Source organism: Siphateles boraxobius, unplaced genomic scaffold, assembly GCF_051911475.1.
Source record: "Siphateles boraxobius isolate OS27281-9 unplaced genomic scaffold, OSU_SipBor_1 41, whole genome shotgun sequence".
In the NCBI taxonomy this organism is placed as follows: Eukaryota; Metazoa; Chordata; class Actinopteri; order Cypriniformes; family Leuciscidae; genus Siphateles; species Siphateles boraxobius.
The window spans coordinates 3,181,291-3,193,382 of record NW_027509042.1 but is presented as its reverse complement, the minus strand read 5'-3'; the positions used below and the strand labels follow the sequence as shown (position 1 = coordinate 3,193,382).

The following is a 12,092-nucleotide window of genomic DNA, read 5'->3' as shown; positions in this document are numbered from 1 at the left end:
AGTAAGCAACTACATGTACTAACTATAGGGTTAGGGTAGAATTAGGATTTGGTTGAGGGTTAGTTGCATGTAATTATGCATCATTTACTGCAATTACTATGGTAAGTACATGAAACATATGTAACAAGAACACTGCAAAATAAAGTGTTACCGTAATTTTTTTTTATGTGTCTGGAGTTTGTGTGTGTGTGTGTGCATGTGGGGTGGGGGGCATCATGTACTTTGTGTTCTAATAATACTATCACAAATATTGTGGTTTTTACTGTATTTTGATCAAATAAATGCAGCCTTGGTCAGCCTTCTTTCAAAAACATTTTTCAAAAATATTAAACCCTAACTTTTGAAGGTAAAAAATACATTTTGAGGCAATTATTAGATGCTTTTTGAGCAACTATATCTGAACACAGGTCTGTTTTATATGCATGAATGGTTAGTGTGTGTGTGTGTGTGTGTGTGTGTGTGTTAACCTCATCATTCTCTTGGCCACCTTCATTAAAAGAGGCCGCAGTCCTTCAGGTTGTTTTTGATGATGACATCAGTTACAGCGTCAAACACAAACTGCACGTTCTTAGTGTCAGTAGCACAGGTAAAGTGGGTGTAAATTTCCTTTGTGTCCTTTTTCTTGTTGAGGTCCTCAAACTTGGTCTGGATGTAACTGGCAGCCTCATCATATTTATTGGCTCCTGTATGAAAACGATACAGAAATTATTTGAACTTGTCTGTCCTATAACATTTACTTTTTAGGTACTTAAAAATAACCACATGCTAAATCATGTTCCACGAAGTGAAGTCAAATCAATGTTCTGGTTTCAGTTCAAGCCTCATCGTGGGATAATGCTGACTGACATAGAAAGTAATTTAGACTTATTTCAGTAAAAAAGAAAAGAAAAAAAGAAAAGTCAAAGACCTGAATATTCCGGAAAGCAGATGGAGAGAGGGCTGCGCGTGATCTTCTCCTCAAACAGATCCTTCTTGTTGAGGAAGAGGATGATGGAGGTCTCTGTGAACCACTTGTTGTTGCAGATGGAGTCGAACAGTTTCATGCTTTCATGCATGCGGTTCTGAAAAAGAGGAGTGCGATTCTTGAGGAGGCAGTAACTCAACAGCAGAGGGCGCTGGCGGCTCACGATTGGACAGATGCAGTCTTCTGGACACTAGTGTGACACGGATCTTAAAGGGGGGGTTCGTTATAATAATTAGTTTAGAATTACACAAAAGACATCAGCCTTACTAAGATCTACTTAGAACATTAGTAACAATTTATCAAATTAAAAATCATTTTTCAGAAATACTTTGTGTTTTCTGTGTTTTTGGCCAAATGTCCTGTGCAATTTTAATTTATAATAAAATGGTCGATGTGCTCTAAATGTGCAGCTTTCAACAACTGTTAAATTGTTTTAACATGTATATATTGTATATATATTTATTAAAATATGAAAATGCTTCGACAGGTTTGCAAAACGAATCACATAACGACAGATTCACAATGTTTATTGTTTGGAGAATTCACATTTTTTTCCATGACTTTTCCAGTGGTTCTGACCACCGGATCAGGGTTTTGAAATGATCCGAGTCCCTCTCACACACTCACCATCTCCTCATCCTCCGCGAGCACCAGGTCATAAGCGCTCAGAGCCACACAGAAGATTATGGCTGTTACTCCCTCAAAGCAATGGATCCATTTCTTCCTCTCCGACCTCTGACCTCCCACATCAAACATCCTGAAGAGAAAGGAGAATTAGAGCGGGAGAATATTTGATGTGTCACTTGGCCCTTCCATGAGCATTAAGATTTCATGAGGGTCTCGGAGGAACGAAAACAAGCGGACGATAATGAGAAAACACTTTCAACCAGAAACCTTTTCACTTTATTTCCATATATAGCTTAGTCACCATGAAATCAAAACTGACAATTCTAGTTTCTTATGGAATATTGCAGAAATTAGAAATGATTTATCCATGCACATCATTATTTTTTAATGTGCCTCATAAACTTTAATCAACATATTTCCCCTCCCTCTTGCAGCCAGTGTTAGATAAGCTACTAATTATATCAACAGTGTAATTAGATTACTGTACAAATTACTCTCTAAAACATTTTTGCATTACTAATTACTTTATAAAACCCATATCAACCTCTACCAGTTAAACAATACAAGGATAGACACAAAACATGCAATTTTAATTATTTGAAAGAATTAAAAGTGCAAAGATATACTTGAACTGAAGTATTCAAAGGGAGACGGTTAGATGAAAAACATACATTTGAACAGTAGACGCTAAATTTTGATGTTAAATCCACTATTGTTATATAAAGAATTGTTCTAGTCTATACAGTAATTAATCCAATTACACCAGAAGTAACTAATTAAATTAAAGAAAAATTAAGAGTAATCCCTTACTTTACTGTAATTTAATTGCTTTTCCCTTGAAAAAGTCAAGTCATCCTCATTTATATATATTAACAATGTAGATTGTTTCAAAGCAGCTTTACAGAGATAAACATATAATTTAAGGTAACAGAGATTGGTTTGGTTTTATAGTGGTTCTTGAATAATGTTATTTACAGCTAAAGTTAGTTTTGATTGATTCACTTCCGTCTAAATGGTCATTTGTTATTAAATTAGGGGCCGCTAAGACGACACCGTTCTCTCTAAACAGACTTTAAACGTGAACCTGTGATAGACGCTGACGGTGTTCACATGCGCATTATGAATTGATTCTATAGTTATGTTCGTTTGAAAAAAAGTAATTCATAACGCATTAACACTGCTTGCAGCTCATCTCTTTTCTTTGATGTGTTTACTGACAGGAGGGCGGGGCAACCTGTCACTCACAAGGGATCCACCAATAGCAAACCACAAACATCCAATCAATTCCTCATGGACAACATCACGCCCTGCCTTTCATTTTTTTCTCCTTTCACTCAGATATACATCCCAATAGATTAGAAAAGACTATCGCAACTTTCATTTCATGCTGACTTTACACAATTCTATAATAAAGTCCTCTATAGACCTCTTATTTTCCACTGATTTTTGCCCATGTAATATTGATTTTGTTTTTATAAATAAATAAATACCCTTTCAAGCTATTTCGGCACAAACACACACAAACATATATCTCAAGATTCATGCTGAACTATATCAGCTATGGTAAGTGTTATTTATAGCTCATTGATTTGTGTAAATGCTTGTGTTTCTCACTTGAAGTGCAGATCTTTAAAAGTGAAATGTGTCTCCACGATCCCAGTGGTCTTCACTCTGGTCCTCAAGACGTCCTGCTGCGTGGGAATGTAGTCCGCCCGTCCTATCCTATCCATGTCGTTCAGATAACTACACACAAACACACACATGCAGGTCATTAGGTCATTCACATCAGCTCAGATGACTAACGGTCATTAAACAATCATTAATACATTCAGAGCATTTGAAAGGTTTTATTCTCTGTGAGTGCGCATGTCCCATAGTCATATGGGGGTTTGTATTCGTCTTTGAGATTGGACACCTGCATTCATGCCTGATAAGATGTGTTTACAGTGGGCTGTTTGACACTGAACACTAGGGTATTGCTTACTACAGGGCTTCACAACATTTTAATTCAGCAAAACCCCTCTGGAATCTACAGTGCTTGAGAATATAATGCCTACATTTCAATAAATAAAACACTATTTCCCGGTTTCACAGACCAGGCTTAAGCTAGTCCCAGACCTAAAATGTTTGAGCAGGTTTAACTGAAAGCAACTTGCACGGACATATCTTAAAATATTTCAGTGACATTGTTCTGTCTCAAGATGAACACCAGAAATTGAACTAAGGCCTAATCCTGGCTTAATCTAAGCCCTGTCTGTGAAACCAGGCCAATATTCAGAGTAAAAGGTTGCAATAATATAATATGATATCATTTTAGTTGTATTATTAATATTATTATTATTTTTAGATATTGCCATTTAGGTTGTTTTTATTTCAGTTTTAGTTAGTTTGTTTTTATTTATTTCCAGTTAATTATTTCAGTTTATTGCCAAGGCAACATTATTAATTTTCATTTAGTTTAAGTTGTTCAACTAACATTTATATTTTATTTTTATCTTTAATTAACGATAATAACCCTGAATATAATATAATTATAATATAATTTAATTAGTGCTCAAATCTCTTAATCACATCTAACATAAAGGTTTGTGTTTATATAATGTATGTGTGTACATTTATTGTTATATATATATATATATAGCATTTCTATATATACACACACATACATACAAACATACATACATGCATATAAAATCTACACACATTATAAACACAAACTTATGTTCAATGCGATCAATCAATTAATCGATTTGACGGCACTAAATATATAATATGCTTATTGCATAGTATATACTGTATGCATGGTAGTCAGTTTACAGTATGTACATTAGTAAAGTATTTTATTTATTAAAAAAACAGTATGCATTGATAAACATTTCAAAAAGTAGTATACTACACTGCTGACCTCATGCATGTTTAATTGGTTTAATTTTGTGAAAAAATCACTTTTGGCAATCTGACTAAATAATAGCTTTAAGATCACGGTTGATATTGTTTCGGATTGATTCAACACACAGGTCAAGCACATTGCATTGTGGGATACAGTATTCAACACAGTGTATTCTGGTTGCACACGGCACACTTTAGCTAATATAGTAGGTCATCTGCATATTTCATGCATACAGTAAACCTGCCTACTGTGTACAGTACACACACCGATTTTGAGTCCAAAGTCCATTTTGACACACAATGAGTCCAATCTTCAAAGGTTTCCGCAACACAACAGCTGCTTGTGTGTGAAGTAGACTTTGACTGGAAGCCATAAATAGTCGCATTAGCTCAGTGAGCCGTCGCTGCTGGCCGGACTACAGGCTGAGCGCTTCGCTAACTGACAGCATTTCTATGGCAACCCCGACTGACACTGACCACGCATAATGATGAAAAATTAGATCATACTTCCGCAACATTGCTCATGATTGTCAAAATATGATTGTATATTTTGACATGATTGTCAAAATATACAATAACACTTTCATAATAATAGTGCTAATAATTTCGTCTACGATTTTTTTGGACAATTTAGACCTTTTTCTCCTTTTATGGACAAATATTAGAATGCCTGTCCAGAACAAGCCAAAATCCAAAGAAGAAACAAAAATTAAGCCTAGTAAAAGTCTATCCATCCATCCATCTATCTAATTAGATTAATAAATTAGTGATAATTATATACAAAATCATGGTCCAACCAATTGGAAGTAACTTTTTTTGTTTTGTTTTTTGCTCAAAATGAATAGGCTACAAGTTAAATAAAAAGTCAATATATCTGGAAGATGTTTCAGTTCATTTGGTCATATATCTCTTCGGTTCAAAATTTAAAGTTCAACATACAGTAACTATATTAAAATGATAACATGCATAGACAGCACATTAATTCTATTAAATAAGCAAACAAAATGATGTAGGCATCTGCTATAAAATGCTTTTTAAAAACCTCACACTTCTCTGATCACACAATGAGTAAATGTTCAAGAATTGCATTGTTTAAATTTAAATGGTTTAGCTCAGAGTCATTTATAATCAAAATCAAAAATGAAAAACAGAACTCATCTATTGTGAGATGAACTGAAATGTCCAAGTATCATCCTTTAGCTTCTAGTTTAATTCCTAGAATGCGCTGGTTTTAATGGGCGGCACTTCAGAAGGTTTCAGGAAGAAGATCATATGATGGATAGAGGAAGCAGGGCCTGAGGCCTGAGGATCGTGACACACTCCGTCTGCTTTCACTACTGCAGGATGTGGGATGAAGGGAATTTGAGGACTTCATTCTCTTCCAATACACTGAGATAAGAGCAGGTCTTAATTTGACTTCTGATCTTGGTTAAGTAATTATACTTGTGTAGTAGTGGCTTTTAACAATCCAACAATTGCAGCATTCTTAAAATCTCACATTTGAATTCTGGGCCTAAAATGTGTCTACCAGTAACCATGCATACGACCGCAACCATACACAGGTTTCATCTATATCAGTTAATTTAAGGGAAAACACATAAAAATACATTTTATCGAAATTTAAACATGCACAGTCTAAAAGTGAACGTATAAAGAAAAAAGTCTTCGTTAGAACAGGGAAAAAAAATCTTTACCTGATATTAAATTTACATATACCCCTTTTTCCTCCAATTTTTAGATATTTTTATATTTTCATACATAATGTATATTTATATACAATTTTAAGCAAATGTCTTTAAATCCAATGTTTTTTGTCAGATTGTAAGAACCAAATTGACCCTTCGCTAAGCCCCGCCCTCCCTAGTTACAGTTGCTACGCCTGTCAAGCTTTCGCGCCTGGCACATCTATTACAGTGTGTATGCACCGTGTCAGACATTCCCAATGAGATAATTATTCATTTTTGGTGAACATGTGAAATATCTGAGAGAGCAAGACAAAAGGGACATTCGAGGGATATATCCACAACATAATATGCAACCGATTAGCGAATCATTTCATAAAAATTGAAGCTAAAGCCTATAGTCCCAGCGCAAGCAGCAGCCGTCTCTTACGCTGACCATTCAAATGGGAAACGCACAAATTGAGGAACAATGAAATGTGAAAATAATCTAATAATTATAAATCAAACAGTTTATCCATAAATTTTGAGGAATAACACTAACACCGGGAGAGCCGCGATCGGATTGGGTTAAAGTTACTCAGTCAGGGGTAACTTAGTAGGCCGTCGATTAACAAAATGCTGAAATATATTTTAAAGTATGTCAGTGAGCCTCCGTCTTGTCTTTAATCGTCTTATTTTACGTTAAAATATATGCATTATGAACAAAGAACCGTCATTATTTCCAACTTCCAAGCAATAGGTGTTTTTGTTTATCCTGTCGACATTTAGATGTAAATGTGGTTTCCCACACTGCTTGATCCGCGCCCAAACACTCGAAAGCTTGCCAGACCTCCCGCGCCTAGTTACGGTTGCTAAGACACAATTGGCCAGTGGCGGTTTTCGGGCGTGGCTTAGCGAAGGGTCAATTCAGTCAAATGTGCATCATGAGCCTTAAATCTATCTCTGTGTGAAATCTATCCCTACACTTAGTTTCCTGCTTGAACCTGGCTCCCATCATGCAGTGTGTGTGTGCTAAAAAACATTAAAGTCACGTTCTGTTTCGGGAGAGATATGTAATATAGTATTCTGCTGCCACACCTTGCACAATTCTGTTACTCAAGTGTTTGTGTTTATGCAGCTCTGAAGTACATGGATGAAATATAATTAAACAACAAGTCACTTGAGGCTGTGCGCCACAGTGATTTTACAGAGGTTAAGAGGTGTTGGGGCACAACATGAAGTAGGAGGATTTAACGGTTGCCAAATGACTGTAACGCACAGCCTCGGGTGGCTTACTGCATTCATAAACCATATACAGTATGATAAAAGACACCAACGAGTGCTTTGACATGCACAACCCATTATGTCTAAACTGACAATATACATAACCATTCAAAAATGTATTCATTAATTCATTCAATAATCTCAGGAATAAATCAAATTATATTAAATTACAATAGAAAAATGTAATAAGATTTCGCAATATTATGGTTTTTACTGGATTTTTGATGCAGCCATGGTGATGCAACCAAAAAAAATTGGAGCAAAAAAGTAATTATAAATTTAGACTGTTATCAAGCCAAGCAGTGTAGCAATATATGCATTTATTTGGAATTCAATTTATAAGCAGTAACCAGCTGTTAACATCTCAGCCAATCAGATTTTAGGGGCGGTGCTATACGCATTTTATAATGCGGCAATTGGGGTTCCCACACCTTTACACCAATTCAATTCCATGCCTTGATTTTGTGATATGCTATGCTGAAACGTATTCATTACAGATTAATTCTCATTTACAGGTGGAGCCCGTGTACGAGTGTGTCAAATGTCCAGTAAGTGCAGACTCACTAAGCAGCCGAGTCGTTGAGCTGGTATTCTCTGGATCGGGTGAAGCAGCCCTGCACCCCACTGTCGACCCACAGTCTGCGGATCACATTGGCCAGGTCATCAGTTAAGATTCCCTGCTCCTCCGCTGCTGCAGACAGAGCAAACAGCTGCCGTGCGTCATCCTGCACAAACACACACAAGACATGTGCTGAGGGAGAGCAATTACAACACCTTGTGCACGGTTTACTGTACAATTACTGTCGCTCCAAACATATTACCATGGCATATTTGTAATGGCAATAGTTCAGATTAAAATAAACACAAAATGGCTCATATTTCCTGCTTTTATTGTGAATGATTAATCTGTGCACAAAATAAGAACTCGCTCCGCCTGATGGATTTGACGCTGTGCGCAAAGAAATCAGAAATGTGAAGTTGTGACAGTGACTCTCTGAATTTTTTACTGAATCTCAGCATGACCTACATAGCAGTCCCAGACATTGTCACAGGTGTGCAGGAGCTCTTACCACTCGGCCCGTCTCTCCGTAGTCGATCTGGAGGTTGTTCATGGCTTTAATGATGGCCATTATGGACTGGATGGTGTTGCTGTAGACCACGGCTCTGTACTGCTTACACTCGTCTTCTGAGTAGCCGTCTTCATGGATGATTCTAAACAGAGGGTGAAATGGAACAATTAAAAAAAAACTTGGATAATGCCATCTGATGATAAATAAAATAAAATAAAATAAAATATAATAAAAGATATCTGGGAATGCTCAGTAAAATAAAATAAATATTAATTTAATAAATTAAAAAAATTAAATGCATTTATTAATAAAAAAATAATAATAATTGATCATATTAAGATATAACAAGTTATAATCAGCATTTTAAACCTGCATTCAATTTCTTACAAAGCTTTCAGGAATCATATAGTTTAATTGGTCTAATCGGTTAATGTATCAAAAAACTCCAATCAGGCAAATATTGGAAGCATATGATATTAGACCTTAATTTTCCAAATTTAAATGTAACGTTTTTTGCTAACTAAAATTATTAGATTTATTGTGGCCATGATAATATATCAGCCATCATATCAGTTATATCAGCCATAAAACTAATTATCAGCCACCATTTTAGCTCAAAATGTGTATTGGTGCCTGTCTGGGTCCCACAAGTCAGTTTTCAGTGGTGGATCTGAAACCTGCATCATTAATGAACTCCAGATTCACTGCCGTCAGCAGATCTTGACGTCTTCTCTCTGTTCAAGAGTCAGCTGATATAAAATAGGCCAGTAGGGCTTTATTCACATGAAGTTTGAGATCACACTTGACTTAAAAAAAAAATGTAATTGTCATTAAGGGAAACATTAGAAATATATTAAACAATTTTCTCTTTCTTTCTGCAGCTCAATATGGAGGAGGCTCAGGCTAATGGATCTTAAAAGGTTTGATCAAATAAAGCTAAATCTTCAGACACTTAAGTATCTGAATAGAAGAAATGTGGGATACATGACACCTTCAGGACTGATACTCGGGGTTATAAACTAGCAGAAGTTCCCGTGTTTTAAACACCCCGCCTGGTGCTGGTAACAGTTACTGTCATTGTAACACTGTTTCTGCTTAAACCTGTATTAATGATCCGACTGTGAAACTATGGGCTGCTGTCCTCATGAAAAATGGGTTTAGATGCCAGCACCTCCAGTGAAATGTAAATTATAAAACCATTTAAGGCTTTTACAATCTCTCTGATTGATATATATCACTGAAAGATATATATATATATTTATAGCCCAATAAAATACATTTATAGCACACCTTTCATAAGAGCTTGCAAAGATGTTCAGTGATGCTCCAACCCAAACATCTCAATACAATAAAACTTACAAAACAGTGAACTGTGATTTCGATTTAAAAAAATATATACATGTTCTTTTTACATTATGATTCAATGAAGAATCCTGAAAAAAAAATGCATGAATATGAAGCAGCACAACTGTTTTTAACATCGATAATTAAAAAAAAAAATGATTGAGCAGCAAATCAGCATATTAGAATGATTTCGGAAGGATAATGTTATTTAAAATTGTAATATATTAAATAGAAAATACGGTTTATACTGTATTTTTAATCAAAGTTTTAAACGGTAGTGTACATGCAGTGTGTGACTGAATAAAGCATAAAAACAAAGGTATAAATTAACCTTTTCCAAACCAGTAAAACTGTTAGCGGTTTTATTATTCTGAAAAATCGATATAAATGCACAGTTACTGTTACTGTATAGATGCCGAGGGTTCAGAGAAACCGTGAGCTGAATCCTCTTACTATATTCTCATTTCTCATATAATAAATAGTATGCCAGATTAGGATTAGTGCCTTTAAGACTTGAGAAAACATACCAAATATTGAAAGTATTGATTCAGTATTTGTTTGTATTAAAAATTCTAAATATTCTATGCTAAAGTATGCAAAAGGTGTCTATGAAGCGTGAATCCAGACATGCATAATCTTGCATTATTATGGAGAAACGACTGCCCAGAGCAGAGCTGCACATAGAAAGTAGTGCAACAATTTGGTATCACGAGGGGATGGATGGTGTCTATTAATCATGAACAGGATGAGGACGTTTCAAGAAAAGGAACCAGCACTACATCACAGGGTCTGTAAGGTGGTTTCGCTCGTGCGGAAATGTGACTCCATCACAGAAATGAAACTCGTAACAGCAGCTAGAGCCGGTTTCTGCTAACGCCCATGTTAGCGCTCCATCTCGCACATGATGTCATTTGTTCAAAGTGCTGTTGCTGCAAATACTGTAAATATGTGACAGATGAAGCATGGCGTTATTACTGAATATAAATAGTGTGCACGCACTTGTATCTCAGCAGCTGCAATGAGCTCATTTAGTCAATGTGTAAGATTTATCAGACGTAAAGCAGCGTGACGTTCCAGAGTAATGACTTCAGCAAGCCTAGAAGATCATTACAAATCACTCTGTACGACATGTAGACGTTACGAAGATGACACCTAGTGAATCGTAAGCTACGACTCAACTTAGTATAGAAGAATAAAACGTCATCAGCATGCGCTAGTGGTAAACAAATAGAGCAAGACTAATTTTACGTACTCACTTTAGCCATTGTGGTTTTTATGTGCGCTGAAAAAAGGAAGTGGAAGAGAATATAGATGTGGTCATGACTAGGGAAAAGAGGCCAACTTTGCATGCCAATTTTGTAAATGGAACTTGAGGCAAGTTTTTTTTAAGTTATAGCACCATATCGTATTGATCAATACACAGCTCTGAGCAGCTTTGTTCATTCACTGTGAATCGAGCCACTCTGAGACAGGGTTATTATTATTATTAAACACAGATTTGTCTGTTGGCTGTGATCGTACTAGTCAAAGGTTTAATAGATATATGGCCAAATTGTTTTTTTATTTAGCAATAAGGTCGCGCGGGTGTTTGAATCGAGTTTAGCTCTACGCTATCAAAAGAAAAACAAAATAACGTATGTCAGTTTTTTTTTAAAATATAGTCAAGCCCTACCGTATGCGTAAAGTAAATGGGAGTGGATGACCCAAAAAAAAAAAAAGAGACAGTAACCATTTTTCTACTTACTTCATCTGTTTCACAATGGTGCTCTTCCCTGATTCACCTGCACCTGAAGAGAGAAGAAAACAGTTTGAATGACAATGAACCCAGAACAAGCGGTCAAACAAATAAAAACTCAAAGGTGAAAAATTCAATTCAAATACTGGAAAGCATCAAGTTCAATAAAACACTGCAGCTCCAACTGCATTTGGTCAATTTCACTGAATAGCAATGTCCTGTTTTACATCAGGGGTTACATCATCATCTCAGCAGTACATTCATGACATACAGGGTCTCTGCCCGACGGCTGGCCATGACTTCAGAATAGAGCACGTTCTCAAATATTCTGTGGGTGATGTATCATATCTGAAGGACCGAGGCTGTGTGTGTCTGCTTATTCTGAGGGATTCTGCACTTCCTTCATTCCCGGAGATGATTTTAGCCTAATACTGCTCACTGAAGCTGTGCCAAAACATCTGCTGTCAAAACTTGGCTTCTTGTTGACGTAGCCTGGTCGTGGCTCTCCGCTTGTTGTT

The 12,092-nt window shown here is 36.0% G+C and overlaps 1 protein-coding gene across 1 annotated transcript in view; it reads right to left on the bottom strand.

Moving 5' to 3' along the window:
* The window catches only part of gnai2b (guanine nucleotide binding protein (G protein), alpha inhibiting activity polypeptide 2b), a 55,265-nt gene that overhangs the window by 2,890 nt on the left and 40,283 nt on the right, over positions 1 to 12,092 (bottom strand). Inside the window, exons 2-8 of the mRNA XM_077197841.1 lie at positions 11,584 to 11,626; positions 8,496 to 8,637; positions 7,990 to 8,150; positions 3,206 to 3,334; positions 1,592 to 1,721; positions 908 to 1,061; positions 468 to 683 (exon numbers count right to left, since the gene is read on the bottom strand). Of these exons, the coding sequence (XP_077053956.1) occupies positions 493 to 683; positions 908 to 1,061; positions 1,592 to 1,721; positions 3,206 to 3,334; positions 7,990 to 8,150; positions 8,496 to 8,637; positions 11,584 to 11,626 (950 nt within the window). The 3' untranslated portion in view covers positions 468 to 492. The remainder of the gene's footprint in view (positions 1 to 467; positions 684 to 907; positions 1,062 to 1,591; positions 1,722 to 3,205; positions 3,335 to 7,989; positions 8,151 to 8,495; positions 8,638 to 11,583; positions 11,627 to 12,092) is intronic.